The following is a 16308-nucleotide window of genomic DNA, read 5'->3' on the forward strand; positions in this document are numbered from 1 at the left end:
TTTTCTTTTTCTTAAAAAAAAAAAAAGGTCTTTCACAATAAAGTTAATGACAAATAAAAATTTTCAAGATCTAGAGGTGTAATTTATGAAGTTCTAATTTATTTTCTTAAATAGAAAGAAAAAAATGAAAGAAATATCTTTGACCAAACCAATTCCTTCTTTTTGATCTTTGAGCTCCTTTGCTTTCTTTCCTTTGATGTCTGCAAATGAGAACGATCCTGAGTTACAATTGAAGCAGTATTCACAAAATATATAGACACACAACAACTAGCAATGTAAGAAATTTTCAACTTGCGTGCAATGTCTTTTCGGTGAGATTCCTATCATATCTCTCCGGCCTATTGCGCTTCCTCTCAATAGAAAGTTTGGGAGAAGAAATGAGAAAGTTTGTACTTAATACTTTTTAAAATAGGATAATACTTTTTAAATTTGGGAGGGTGAAGGGATAATAAAAGTGTAACAAGAAATGAGAAGACAAAGACAATATCACTAAGTTGGATTTCTCTCGGGCCAACAAGAGGGTTGAGCCCCTTGTTCAAGACCTGGATCATTCTTTTATCCCTAAATCGGGTGGGGATGAATTTGTTTTGTACCCTAATGTCCCTAGCTATCTACCCGATATTACCCTTGAAATGGGAGATTTATTGAATTGGTGCTATGCAAGTCTAAGGATAATCGAGATCGAGTTATCTAAGTCATCTAAGTGAAATAGCCAGTCTTAAAAAGTAAACAACGTTATAAAGTAAGAGTGACTTATTTTTTGGATCTTAAGAAAACTCATTACATAGGACGTCCCCACTCCTCATGTCACCTCAACTTCAGATCGCATCTAATAGCCTTGCTAGAATAAGGCACCCAAATTTGTTCGTATACTATAGACCGTTTTTGGCTATTTACTCAAACTTATCCATCTTTATATCTCCACATAAAGTTGTATTCATATAATAGCCATAGATCGAAAAAAATGTTGAATAATATCTTTATTGATAATAGAATATGTTTAACTTTATAAACGGTGAGTTTTAGGACATACAATCCAACACTTTTCAAGTGTTTCGAATTTATGATGCACTAGGTAAATATGGTCATACCTTGAATAATAATCAACGAAGTTGATGGAATATTCATATCTTACTCTAATTTTAACATTCATCAGACTTCAAAGGTCTAAATACACGGTTCTTTAGCTCTAAGACCTTTTCTAGAAAAAAAAGCTTTTAGTCATTTTACCCTCAAGACAAGATTCTAACTGATTTAGTTCTTCACCAATCTCTCAATCATGTTTCTTATTTTGAGTCTCAGTTGTTTTAAATATCTCTATATTCAAAACAGTTTTTATCTCAGTTGGTTTTAACATGTGCAAGTTATTTTTTTAATTTTGCAAAACAAATTTTGATATCTTTTGAAGTAATGAACACTTCATTATTTTCAAAAGAAACTTTGTAGTTTTGTTCTAGTAAACATGAGGCAAATATTAAATTCCTTTTTTTAGAAAGAATGTAATAAATATTTCAAGTAAAATGTATTTATCTCTTATAAATAACTTCATATCTCCAACTGTTTTAGCTTAAACAACCTCCCCAGTCTTTACTTTAAAGGTTGTTTTGCTTCTATTAATTGCCTCCAGGAACTTGTTTTGATTAGCGGCACTTGAATCTATTATCCAGGTTTTTTTATCGTTTTCCACTAAGCATATTTTGATGACAAGCAAATCGTATTTACTCTGTCATTCGACTTTTGCAATCTCATCTATATAGTTTAAAACTTTAAATGAGATGGGAGATAAAGGACATTCCTTTTGAGCCATCATTTGCTAGTAATTTTCATGTTGAATTATTATTACTATTAACTAAAGTGGAAGCAAGTATTATAGAAGAATTCGATATGCTGAAATTTTAAACAAAATATTATTAGTAAATTACAACTAAATCCAAATCAAGTTTTCGTAAAAGATAATAATGTACCCATAGTCATTTTTTGTTTGCAACGATATTATTGTGAGTCAGAATAAGTGCTACCAAGGGGCAGTCAAATACTCCTTCACTAAAGTAAAACTTTTTTGGCTAATACTATCTTTAGAATAACTTTTATTCCTATAGTCATTTAGTTACCGTTTTCGGTCAGAAATTACTAACACTTAGTAATTTTGTAAGTGTAACCCCTCCATTTTCAGACTTCAGAGGTTCGTCCCAACGATGTTATCGAATTGGAAAGTCAAGGTTGGGAATGGACCTAAGAAATTCTATTCATTTTTTGAGTTTGAATTGTTTCAAATCCTATATTACAACCCTCTGAGGGGATAGCCTTCGTTAAACGACTAGCAAGGGCTGCCTAAAGCTAATTAGTAGGCGCAACATAGGAATCTCACGGTCCACCAACGAAAGAGACCGCATGACACGTTGACACATATTCTTCACCCACTTACTATGAACTACTTCCCCCCATTTACCTTAATCTTGACTCGTACAAATACTTTCTGAATGATTATACGAAGCGTTGCATGGACCTCATGGTGTGAACTTTCTAGGGACGTGAGAGTTGAAATCAATATATCATATATTTCATTTTACAATGAACAATTTTCTTTTATTCACCTTGATGTTGACTCATGCAAACACTTTTCGAATGGAGGTCACTCCTAGGGTGACATGAAGTGTCGTATGAACCTCACGATATGAACTCTTTAGAGACGTGAGAATTAAAATCAAAACGTCGTGTATTTGATTTTACTGTGAACAAAGAATTAAAATCAAAACGTCGTATATTTGATTTTACTGTGAACAACTTCCCCTATTCACCTAGTTCTTGATTCATGCAAACACTTTCCAAATAGAGCAGTCGGGGTATAATCGACATGAAGCGAAGCTTGAATCTCTATGAACACTCATAGGGACGCGAGAGCTAAAAACAACATATTGTATATGTTATTACTCTCCCACTGAAGCGTTTTAACAACATATCATATACGTCATTAAATTTCCACTGAAGTGTTCTAACAACATGTCATACATGTTATTACACTCCTACTGAAGTGTTCTACAATTTGTTTGGGTATATTTATACTCAGGTTTATTTCGGCTAATTAAACAACCCTAAGTCTATGTGTTTTATCCAAGTATAAAGCTTATAAATGGATTTTAACCTACGATTTCTAGGTGATAAACCGTTTTATTACCTCACACTATTCACATACACTTATAAAACTGGTTAATAATACTCAATTATTCGGCCATAATCCCAGGTAGGAGGTATTCCATAAACCGTCAACTTAAAAACCTCTAGCCTTAGACTGGATTATGTACGGGTTGAGTTTGTAACCATGATTTATAAGATAACAATCTATTTTAACTATTAAACAAGTCTTTAACCTACATAAGCATACAATTTATCTTTGTTATGGATTTTAATGTCTAATTCAATTTTATAATAACTTATAAAATTAGACATGTTTTGTATCCATAACTTCAACAAAGGCATTCAACATTTAATATAACACTTATATTAAACAAAAGAAACCCTAAACATGCATACTATATATTATAACTCTTTATAACATATATCCAACGCATGTAACGCTTTTTATGGTGGGATTTTAAATCTACATGACATACAATATGCACATATATGTTTTAATTTAAATATAACATACATCACATGCATAAATATTTAAACATCACTGATATGGTTCAACTTTGGCATCCTAAGCAAGCAATAATAACTAAATTATTACAAAAAAAAGGTATAAAAACAGCTTCAATTCTGCATAAATCGACCCAAACTGTCCGAATCGGACCTCCAGAGCTTCAAAAGATGTTGAACCAGACTAAACTGGGCTTAACGGGACCAGAAGAAGCCAGACCGGTCGAACCGGTCACCTCCTACGTAAACTGGCTCATAGACGTGCACTGTTCTTGGCTAGGATGAACAACGTGATACTGCATCCCAGCGTTGCAACGCTATTCATTATTATGCCCGAAGCATTGCAACGCTTGATGAATAGCATCGTGACGCTGATGGACAGAAGCTTTAGTCCAGAAATCTACAGCTCAATCACGCTTGCTTCTCACTTCGATTACAGGTTAATTTCAACTCTATTGATTTCAACTAAATTAGACTCTAGAACACACGTACAAGCTCATCAAACAAGATCCAATTACATATTTAACTTGGGAATCAAAGAGAAATCTAAAGCCAAAGTTAATAAAAACACCATATCAGTCCCCAAACACGCAATCATAGAAATTCACCCACCAAACTCAAATTAATGTTAATTGAGCACTTAAATCATGCTCTGATACCAATTGATGGATTATATAAGCATGCAATGAAAGCAATCAGAATCATTAAGCACTCTAATTACACTTAATTTGAGTTCTAAAAGTATGTAAAACAGGTTTTTCAATAAAGAGGGTTTCAAAATTGATACCTTTAAAGAATTCTCCAAATCTAAGTTGCTTCTCATGAATTTTGAACTTCAAAATCATAGTGAACCACTAAGAGATCTTCTCTACTATTTTCAACCTTGAATTTAAATGGTGGAACTCAAGATTGAAGTGAAATGTCAAAGGTTGGTAAGGGTTTTTGAGAGGATGATGAATTTCTACAGATTTCTCTAAAATCCAGCAGCCAAATCACATTACATTTATGAATTTAGAGAGTTTTATGTGATATTCACATGAAGCACTAATGTTTACAACAATCTATAAATTAATGGCCTAGGTGTTTGGATTGAGAAGATGACAACTCACAAGCTAAAATTGTAGAAAAAAACCACTAACTTAATCCAATCTTCCAATTTCCATTTTGATTTTAGTTAATTTAAAATTAATTAAATCTAAAAAATAAAATTCAATTTCTCAAATAGAATAAAAAATGGAAATTATATTTGATTTTAATTAATTAAATAATAATTTAATATCAAATATTAAATTAATCAAACACCTAATTTTAAACATTAATCCTATTTATGTAATTAATATTTAAATATTATAAACTCTCCAATTTTGTTTAATTTTGATAAATTAAACGTTCAATTATATCAAATATAATTATTCAAACCCTATTTGCAATTTAAACACTTCAAATTGAAACCCTAAATTCAATTTGAACATTTCAAATTGAAACCCTAAATTCAATTTGAACATTTCAAATTGAAATTCAATTTGAACACTTGAAATTGAAATCATTTCAAATTCACTCAATTTACTAATTCAAGATGTTCATGTTTTACGAGCTAGTAGAGGGATCTTATAGACCTACAGATCTGAGCTCCAACGATTTGATACCCTTACCTTTGAAGACAAATCTTCAAGAATCCCTTAAACTAGAAACGGGCACTACCACGATGGCGACCTTGGCATTCTCAGGTAAAGAACCCAGGAGTTGTAGGCTTTGACTATTTTTGAATGAGGGAATGAATTGAGAGAAGAGAGGAGGATGAGGAATTGTTATTGATCTCTAAGAACAAAATCCACATAACGTTTTTGTCACACTACCTACGTGAGAGTAGAGAAAAGAGGGGAAGAGAGTTGTAACTCCCTCCCTCATTTGAATTTAAAATAACATTTAATATAAATAAATAAATATATATATTAAATTGTATGTTATATTTAATATAATATATAACCTATAGTTTCTTTTCACTTTCATATGACATTTAATATAAATCACATTTATATTAAATTTAAAAATTATGAATTCAATTCATATAATTAATATTGGAATCTTATTCAAATATTTATTTCCTCTCACAAATACTATAATGTATCAAATACATTATAATAATTATATCATATATAGTTAAAATAACTTAATTATATCATATATAATTAAATCCCTTAATTAATCTGAACAATCCAAATTAATCCAAAAACTTATTCTCATTTAATTCTATTGAGCTACCAAGGGACCTCATGGACCTGTAACTTGAAGCTCAACGATACATGAATAATTAATAAAACTCTTTAATTAAATTATTCACCATCCGTCAACTGTTGGACACTTCACTAAAGACCGACAACTACACACTTCGCACTACAGATATTTTTCTGCAATAGTACGATAACCCTTTACAAATTGCTCGCAAGTACAGTTGGGCTAAATAAATACCATTTTGCCCCTATAGTTACATCTAACTCCTTAAATACCACTTATCCCTCCAATGAACAATAGATCATTAAACCCCTTTTGGGCCAGAGAGTGTGGCGCCACATTGTTCAAGCCCCAAAATTAGCCCTTAAGAGAGTAATTTATCTACTGACCTCGGGGAAGGGTGAATTCCTTCTTGTGTAGTTGTGTTCCCAACTCCCTAATTAGACGAATCCTCAAAATAGTAGGCTTATTGGGTTGGCGATCTGGCCACATTCACCAATAGAAATCAAATGACCGCTCTCATAAGCAAGAGTTGATAACTCACTCAGGATTCAGGCCATGTTACCTATGGTCATCCTAGTGAAATGTAAGTCTATATTATGAACGGCGTTATATAATGAGACTAAACATTTCGTGGTCCAGTCTTATACAAACTCTATAAAATATTCTCGCTCACATGTCTATACATGAATGATTAGGATCAGATCATTTGTAGCACTTTACAACAATTCTCGCTCACATGTCTATACATAAATGTCTAGACTAAACATTTCGTGGTCCAGTCTTATACTTTCAGATGAAGTGACCCGATGATAGTTTTGGACTTCCTGTACAATAAACTCTATCAGTTTTTCTTCCTCAACTACTACAGGGTTTCTGAAGACATGCCTCTGTATGACATTTTAAATGAATTTCAAAAGGGCCATAGTCACATTGCTGTGGTATTCAAGAAACATGGTCACCAATCTGAAACATTGCTGAAAAAAGGTGACGATGTGCAAAGCAGTGATTTACTGTGAACTGGATAAATGAAGAAAGTAAATGTATACAGTGTTTGGAATCACATCAATTTTAAAATTGTTGTGTATGCTATCTATTTACTAGTGGCTCACAATTAAAAATAATATGCATCTCCTTTGGACCTTCACACGCATTCCATCGTTCAAGAGTTTTATTGTTTTTTAAATATAAAATTCTATTTTAATTTTAAACTTACGCTGCTTCAAAGAGGTAAAGATAAGTTGTTTTAATTCTTTCATCTTGTTTCTCTTTCCTTTTTCCCCCCTGAAGATTTATACGGAGGAAAACATCCTTTGTTTTCAGATCTGGAATGCACAGATTTTTAATTCAAATTTTCTTCACCAAAAACTACTTTTTATCAGTTCAGATTATTCTATCAATTTTAAGATTTAATTAGTTTCTTCTATAATGTTTTCTAAATTTTTATTGTCCTTCAAAATCTTGAGTTACATGAATCAAATTGATGCTAACTGAACGTGACTATTCAAATCCAAATGTATGTGAAATGAAATAAAAACTACAAATATGAAAGATGACAATTTAATAGTTGAAATAAGTTTCTTCAAACACATCTTCACATAGTTTCCACTATTTATGCGAAATTTAATATTTAGTTCTTATCCTATATAAATTCATATTTTTTTATTCAAATTTATTGGATCACATGAATAAATCTATATGCATATGGGTGTTACTCGAAATAGTAGATGTGAAAAATCACAATTTAGAAATTAGAGACGGGTTTGTATGTGCATATCCTTGCGCAAAAACCACCTCTAACAATTAAGATTTGTTTCCCTTTAAACAATTAACTAACTTTCTATTGATGGAGTTCTCAAGAAAACGTAAAACTTTCTAATTGTTGGATGAAAAGGGAAGAAAAGAGTTCAAAGATAAAAACTACAATTGGACTAAAAAGGGCTAAACAACCAACATGAAGTATGTACAATAATCTCGAGGTCATAGGTTCAAGAAAAAAACCAAAAGCACAAACAAACTCATTCTTCCATACGCTGATTTTGCTCTGCTTGTGATGGTACCACCTTGACTTTGATCTTTGGAAGGGTGAGGGAAGGATCCTCCTTGAGAGCAGAAGGTGCTTTGACCAAACTGATGCTTTGATCCAATTCCTTCTGTGCCTCGCCAAGCTCCTTTGCTTTCTTTCCTTGATGTCTGCAAATGAGAACGATCCCGAGTAACAACCAAAGAAATATTCACAAAATATATAGACACACAACAATTAGCAATGGAAGAAATTTTCAACCTGCGTGCAATGTGTCTCGATTCCCTATTGGCTCTGACTTTATCGATCTTCTTAATAGCCTTCAATGTCTCTTCGGTGAGATTCCTGTCATATCTCTCCGGCCTATTGCGCTTCCTCTCAAACTCAAAAGTCGAGTCCTGGATAATAAAAATGCAACCAGAATTGAGAAGACGGACAATAGAAAGTTTGTCTAACAAAAACCCATTTGCTCTACAAATAAATGAGGCTTACCTGTGTCATATCCTTTCCATGCAATCTCCTGTAAGCCTTAGTCCATTTTACTTTACGAGGATTTCTCTTCATCTTGAAGTTCTTGTGGCATTTTGACCGACAAAATCTAAAAATCTACAGAGAAAATCATATTAGGAAATAGGCACAAGGGGCTCCCCGCCACCCCATCACTAATTTAGAAGCCCAACAAGAACAATAATCTAATTCTATAGCCTAAACTATGCATCACAAACAGGCCAAGATAGAACAGAACAATTTTGTCTTGTTGATCAGTAAGTATTGGATGAGATTGACAGCTAAAGGAGACATTTACTGCAAGCAAATACATAGAAGGAATGAGTAGAACAAGGCATACAAATCATAAAAGTTCACAACCTACGTCTTACCGTCGCATCGTTGCGAACAAACTGAATACCATGTCCTGGATATATTGTGGAGGAACAGAACCAACACTTCTCTAACCTCATTCTTTTCTTTAGCAAATAACAAAGCCTAAATTTCCTGCAACAGAAGGCACGGACAAGAGATAATCAAATGAACTGCAACTCATACGTTCAGAAGATCAATTGGAACAAGAAAAATCTCTATAATGTGTTTCTATTATTTCTATTTATTATTTCAATCTATTTACTTTTCTAATTTGTTAGGTATATATTCTTAGTATTATGTTTTCATTAAGACTAGTTTGAAGAAGAAATCCAATAAAGAAAACAAACAGTTCTTCACTTTCTTCTCCGTGGGTGAAGAGAATAAACCAACATAACCCAACAAAACAAAAAATAAAACCTTGAATACATAATCTTCTGATTTATTTGTATACTTCTTACATTTCTGTATGTCTTTCTAGATTTGTTGTATCATTTCTCTTGGAATCACATGCATACGTAACCCCACAGTACTTACAAGCAGCCCTAGGATATTTAGGATCACATCCTTCTACTTTAATAAAATGTTCCCATGCCGAGAAGTTGGTTTAATTGGTTTTCTTTTTCCTAACAATCTTATTGGACTAGAACCACTTTGATTTGAAGTCTCATTCACAAACAATGAATTCATCCTATGAAAAATAAAATTTAAATTAAACACACTACTAAATTTAATAATCTTTAGTTGTTAGCATCAACTATAAATAGGCTAATATCAATCAACAGCCAATAAAGTCATGTTGTGATCAATAGCTGCAACGATATAATGTAGTGGTGAAGAATGTAAAGATTATGGTGAAATATGAAACCCCAATTCTCACCAAAAGCTACCACTACCATCCAATCTAGCTCTCATCTTCAAGAACAAGAATAAAAAACTAAAAGAGTAAGTTTCCTTGGCAAAGTCAGAATCAAACTGACTATATCAAGCCAACATAAACATAAGAAAAAAAATCAAACATGGGGAAAAAATGGCAAATATCCCTGAGATTATAAAAGTCATTTCCCAATTAGTTCATACCCACTAGAACATAAATGTTGAGGACAAAAGAAACTCCTAAAGTCCTTCATATAACATTCTGTTTCTTGAGACTGATTCAAGGCTTCCCCCGTTTTCTTTCTCACATTCTTTACTTCTTTCTTTTAAAACTCAAAAATGCCTTTTACTTGCATTGTATATCAGAGATTCAGGAGCTTAACTAAAGTTTAAGGATTGAGTTCTTATAAATTTGAAAACACAATGACAAAATTGTTACAAACTTAAGATCGGGGCCATTAAATTTTAAATATACTTTTCCATAGGCAAAGAGGAAATTGATAATGCAAGGTTCAAAAGTTTTCACCCTGCCATTTTCTCTTCACAAAATAATTCAAGCAACTGTCTCATCTCTCATAAAAAGGAATAAGCTATCTTCATGTTAATTTTTTCTGATAGCAGTTAAATTCAAGCAATGCCATAGGATTAACAAAATTTAATACGAGTTTGATTTCATTTCAACATATGAAATAAATGGAGGCAGAGAAAAGGATGACCCTTTCCATTGACCTACTAGGGAATGTGAAATCAAACTTTTTTCATACTGAACTCATCTAATCATGAGTATTATTTGATGGTAAGGCTTTTAAAAATTGTGTATTCTAATTCAAACCTATTCCAGAGGTATTCCTCTAACCTCTGCCAAATAGTCATATAATCATAGTCTTTTTTCTACTTTAAAAAAAAATATATGAAAACATATTCCAGAGGTATTCCTCTAATCTCTGCCAACAGAAGATTTCGATCAACAGATAAAAGAAAACATACCCCACCGATTACTAGTTAAAACTTAAGCGAATCCAACAATTTCCACTAAAACCCAAATCAAAATATGAAAACATAAGAACAAAAGAAAGGAAGAAAACTTACAGAAGAAAGAATTTAAAAAACCCAGAAGAAGTCAGTAATTTCAAAAACGATATCACAACAAACCCACAATTTGCAGTCAATAAAAAAGTCGATTCAGAAATCAAGATCACAAAAAAAAAAAAAAAAAAAAAAAAAAAAAAAAAAGCAAATCCAGAAGAAATTTCAGAAGAAGTTCACGATAAACCTGGAAGAAATTTCAAATAAAAAAAAATAAACAAAACCCAGAATAAATTTCAGTTCAAACAAACCTTATCGACGCTGACGGCAAAGAGAGCGACGCTGACGGACGGACAGGAAGAGTGGGGAGCAACGGGTGACCGAACGAAGAAACTGAAATCGAAGATAAGTTTATGTCACCCTCACTAACCCTACTAAAGCGGGCCGAGAGAACCGGTGAACCGAACCAAATCTTAACGGTTTGGGTCGGTGCGCCCTACATTTCAAATAGAAAGCGAACCGTTACACCCTACTCTTGGGATGGAGAGAGAGAGAAAATGGAAGGGGGCAGTTGTGTGTCTTTTTTTAAAAAAACGATGAAAAACTAGGTTTTTTGAAACTTTTTTCCTTTCGTAACCCTTTTTTGTTTTCTTGTTTGTTTTTTTATTTTATTTTTTACATTATTTTATTTTTTATTTTTTTTAAAGATATTATAATTAAAATGAGGAGGGGAAGAATTAAATCTCTAACTTTGAGATCAATAGTATAAATACTATGTCAGTTGAGCTGCGTTCATGTCAGTTTTTCTTATTTCTTTCCATACTCTTTTTATTTATTTTTTTCTTTTTTGTCTTTTCGCCTTTTTTTTTCATTTTTTTTAAAAAACCTACATCCCTTTTTATTTCCATTTTTTTATTACATACTTTCCTTTATTAGCAATTACTTTATTAAACACTTGTTTATAACAAAAATTTTTAGCAAGTGAATATTTGATGTGTTACACAATTTTTGAGAAGAAGAGAAGCGAATATGATGGAGAGCTTTACGACGGCGGGGACAGTAGAAACCATGGCGGGCGGTAGACGGAGAATGCGGCGGATTCCGACGAAGAAAAGCCGAAAAAGCTTCCTTCTAGAGGGAGAAGGTAAAGCCACGGGTGATAGTTTGTGAGAGCAATTCTTTTATGCGGTTTTTTTTTCCTATGTTATTTATTTATTTGTTTAATTACCCATCAAGATTTTGCTGGCCACAAGGGTACAATCAGAACAGGGGATGTCCAGGTAAAATAAAAAAAATAAAATAAAAAACTAAATGACGCAATAAATGCTTATGTATTTTAAATAAATTACCATTCAAAGAATGTTAAAACATTTTTTTTAGAAATATCATTTTAGTCTTGTCCAAATTGAGTTGTACGGTTCAAATAATTGTCCTTTACCACCCCCCCCCCAAAAAAAAAAAAAATTGCTATATGGTTTCTTTTTCTATTATTATTAATTTTTCTCCTTTGTTTTATTTCCTTTTTTCAACAACTCTTTCTTTAACTTTTTTTTTCATCTTTTTAACTTCTTTTTTTTTTTTTTACTTCCCTTTTTTAATAAAAACCTACTTTCCCTTTTTCTGGTTAATTTTTTGTTTTATACTTTCCTTTACTAGAATCCACTTTAATGAATATTTGTTTACAATAAACTTTTCTAGCAAGTGAACAAATTTGCCACCTTTTTTTTTTTTTTTACAGAACTTATTGGTAACTCCGTCCTTGAATATGAGAGAAAAGGAGCAGAGAACCCGATTTTCTTACCTAAATTTCTAAAGGCTGGCCTACATTTTTTTTATTCTTTATTTTCATTTTTCATTTTTTATTATTTTTTTTATTTCCTAAGAATCATACTTTTTTGTATACCCCTGGTGGATACATTCCTGAATGTTTGACATGTTTGCCCCTTTGCAATGAGATCGTCACCAAAGTTTCTCACTACTAGGCACAACGCCTATATGGGTGACTATGTGTGTTGTAGTAGCCATCGCCAACTCCGCCAACAGTGATCTGACTCTTACTAGACACAACCCCTATGTGGGTGACTGTGTAATTTGTAGGGGTGGTCGTCAGCTGTGTCAACAACAATCTAACTTCTGCTAGACACAACCCTTATGTGGGTGACAATGTAGTCTGCAAGGGTGGTTGCCAGCTCCACCAACGATCTGACTCTTGCTAGATACAACCTCTATGTAGGTGACTGTGTGGCCTACGGAGGTGGTCGCCAACTCCACCAATGACGATCTAATTCCTGCTAGACACAACCCCTATGTGGGTGACTGTGTAGCCTACAGGGGTGGTCGCCAGTTGCACCAACAACGATTTGACTCCTGCTAGACACAACCCTTATGTGGGTGATAATGTGGTGTCGGGTGGTCGCCAGCTCCACCAATAATGGTCTAACTTCTGCTAGACACAGCCCCTATGTGGGTAACTGTATGGCCTACGGGGTGGTCGCCAAGACACAACCCCTATATGGGTGACTATGTGGCCTATAGGGGTGGTCGCCAGTTATGCCAACAATGATCTAACTCTTGCTAGACACAACCCTTATGTGGGTGATAGTGTAGCCTATAGGGGTGGTCGCCAGCTCCATCAACAACGATCTGACTCTTGCTAGACACAACCCCTATATAGGTGACTATGTGGCCTACAGGGGTGGTCGTCAGCTCCACCAACAACGATCTGACTCCTGTTAGACATAGCCCCTATGTGGGTGACTGTGTAACTTGCAGGGGTGGTTGTCAACTCTACAGCGTTTATCATATAATTTATTCACTTAAGCCACTTTTTACTTTCCCCTTTTTTTAAACATAGCAAGTGCCCCCTTTTTTTTGTTGCAAAAAAAAGCCCTCTTTCGCCATGGTGTATTTCATAGAACTTCCTGACCCAAAATAAAGATGCTTAATCATTTTAAAAGATGAAGGTCAATCTCCTAATAATGGAATTATCTTTCTTGTGGGAGAGGCGATGTATGGGAATTTTATGGAATCTTAACCTTTCATAGACAATTCTATTTTCCCAACTCGATGGTCTAAAGAGCGATCTGTGGGCCTAATTCATCATTAAAGGCATGGTTTGTAGAGTCTTCAATACATAATAAAGCTCCAAATGAAAATCCAGAGTCAACGTTGGGTTATCGGATTATCAACAGCAAGAAAGTTCAGTGGGGTGCCTCGTTGAAGATTCATGGGGAATTCTTCTACATTTCCCATTATTGGGAATGGTTAGAAGTTGTAGTCGCTCATAACACAACAATACTTAAGAGGGTTCATTTGTTTGATGCTGTTTTGGCTTCATTATACACCTATGATCGCAATAGCGACATTGTTCAGGCTTTTTGTGAAGCATGATGTCCTTCAACAAATACTCTCCATACTTCATCTAGAGAGATGTCTATTTCTTTATAGGACTTGTGGAGATTAAGGGGTATTCCTATCAAAGGCAGATTTTATGACGAAAGCATTCCCAATTGTAAGGATTTATTGGGGCCATCTGAAGAAGAAGAAGAAGAATGTTTGAAAAGTTGTGAACATTTATTTTCTGCTTATTATCACATTGCTTCTCAATGAATAGATTACTCTCAAATTCCTGTGAGTGCGTGGATCACTTTTTGGTTTACACGACTTGAGGTGAAGTATCCAAAGCTATCGAAATGTAAGACAAGAAAATCTTCTCATCCTCGCTCGACTCATAACCCAGATGGAGCTCCCATTCGACGTCCTGACTGGTCCGAGGATGAACTTAATTTATTTCATGGACTAGTCGTTGCAGATGGATCCACGGATATAACCAATTTTGCCGCATTTATTTCTTGTTGGTTTTGTGTGTTCTTGTTTCCCGACAAACAAACCTCTCTCGCCTGGAGGTCTTTAAGGTTGCTAGTCTTATGGTCGTAGGCTACGTTCTTAACCTTGTTGTTCCGGTCTTGGCCAATATTTACAATGGACTACGCCATATTCATGATGCTTCTCCTTCTGCTGGTTATTCAAATGCATGCTTTCCTTTGCATTGTGTTCATGGATGGCTTGCTATTTATTTCAATACACATTACAAAGTTCCAACGGCTGTTAAGGGTCCGCTGATGGTTGAATTCTCTAGTGAAGATGGAGCTAAATAATATACTAATTTTGAAGCTCATGAACACACTAATAAGAGTAAATATGTGTCTTGGCATGCGAGTATTCAGAAACAAAATAAAGATAAGCTTTTAAGAGATGATGGAAAACTGACTTTCTAGCTTTCTTCATTATTTGGGAGTATGCGCTCCTACTTTTATCCTTACGTTGTGGGTCTTCCATAGTCATTGAGACGTATAATCCTTGCTGATTTAGTCGAAAACTTGGATTTTACTAAGATGTTCCATATGACTTAGGAAGGGAAGTCCCGGAAGTTAATTTCACCAATGTTTTGTGGAATTGAATGATATGTGTCTGTGACAATACTTTGTCCCAGGTGTATGTTTCTGCACGTCTATCGAACTTGCAGACCCATGTTACCTCTCATTATAGAAATTGGTGGCTAGCAAAACATGGCACTTATCTTGAAAAAGGGATACAACAATGAATATATAGTACCTTCTCTCCTCTTACCAAGTCCAAAGCCACCAAAAGGACCGAAAATGATATAGGAGGTAAATAGATCTGTATGCTTAGAACTGATGAACCTACTCATGTGCATGCTGAAGAAAATCACAGTAGTAATGAAGACCATCATTGGAAAAGATCTAGAAAATCTAATAAGTAGTCAATATGCGAAGAAGGATTTTTTGACGGAGTACCAAACGCTTCACAATTTCTTGATATCACCACTCTTGAGGTAAATGTTTGCCGTCATTTTTTTTCCTTACCCCTTTCTGTATCCTCTCTTTGCTATTGTTTGTTTACTTATAACTACATTTGCTTTGTAGTCACCTTTAGATGATCGCATCCTAGATATCGAAGAAACCTCAAAATCTTTTATGAGCCCGGATGGTTATGATTCTACATTCGCTTGCATTGGCAAATTTAAAGCACCAGTGGACACAATTGTGAATCCAACCCGTCCTCTTGTTATTAATAAGTCACCCAGGCAGGTAAATAAAATAATGTTTATGGCTGCTTCCAAGGACTCTGGTTTCTATGCTGTCAACGTGATTTCTGATGTACGACGTCACGTTGTTTCGACCATGTGGGAGACTATACATAAGAAAATCATGCGTACTCTTTTTTATAAAGTCCTTTATCTTGAAGATGAAACCTGCCAGATATTTTGAGGCAATTTCTGACTTTTACAATGCTAACCTTTCTCCTCTTAAAAAACTCGTCGATGAATATTTTTGAAAGGTAGAGAAGTATAACCAGTTCCAATCATCATTTTCTACCCAACTGAGTCAGACAAATAAAAGTCGTTGACTGGAGGAAGCCAAGTTCGACTTAGAGAATGTGCTATATGGTGAAAGTAGCATACTTACCCAAAAGAAGGAACTTCGAGAGCGTTTCACATGCATTGCAGGAAGAGAAAGAATTGTTAACCAAGTAGAAGCTATGAGAATTGAACGTGCTGAGATATCCAGGCTTACTTTTGAAAGCGACGAACTTTTAAAACAACGTAAACTCGAAGCCTCTAAAATGAAAGA

The 16308-nt window shown here is 34.0% G+C and overlaps 1 protein-coding gene across 4 annotated transcripts; it reads right to left on the minus strand.

The window, feature by feature from the left end:
* Positions 1-7680: 7680 nt before the first annotated feature.
* Positions 7681-11231, minus strand: LOC120091538 (putative ribosome biogenesis protein RLP24). 4 transcript variants are annotated; one of them, XM_039049613.2, is made up of 5 exons: positions 10966-11231; positions 8773-8887; positions 8387-8500; positions 8156-8292; positions 7681-8064 (listed from the first exon to the last, which is right to left on the minus strand). In XM_039049613.2, exons 2-5 carry the CDS (start codon positions 8851-8853, stop codon positions 7890-7892), a joined length of 507 nt encoding a protein of 168 aa, XP_038905541.1. In that variant the 5' UTR covers positions 8854-8887; positions 10966-11231; the 3' UTR covers positions 7681-7889. The 4 variants fall into 4 exon arrangements, with proteins under 4 accessions (XP_038905541.1, XP_038905544.1, XP_038905540.1 ...); XM_039049616.2 differs by lacking the exon at positions 10966-11231 and adding an exon at positions 10718-10929; XM_039049612.2 differs by lacking the exon at positions 10966-11231 and adding an exon at positions 9833-10926.
* Between the last annotated feature and the right edge of the window lie 5077 nt (positions 11232-16308).

Source organism: Benincasa hispida, chromosome 9, assembly GCF_027475165.1.
Source record: "Benincasa hispida cultivar pf3 chromosome 9, pf3_genome.v1.1, whole genome shotgun sequence".
In the NCBI taxonomy this organism is placed as follows: Eukaryota; Viridiplantae; Streptophyta; class Magnoliopsida; order Cucurbitales; family Cucurbitaceae; genus Benincasa; species Benincasa hispida.

Bases quoted from the DNA above. Each gene is read 5' to 3' on its own strand.
- LOC120091538 (XM_039049612.2), bottom strand. From the start codon at position 9,882: ATGAAGGACTTTAGGAGTTTCTTTTGTCCTCAACATTTATGTTCTAGT. The intron at 8,501-8,772 runs GTAAGACGTAGG...TTTTCTCTGTAG, and splicing joins TTGTTCGCAACGATGCGACG to ATTTTTAGATTTTGTCGGTC. The intron at 8,065-8,155 runs GTTGAAAATTTC...TCTCATTTGCAG, and splicing joins TCGAGACACATTGCACGCAG to ACATCAAGGAAAGAAAGCAA.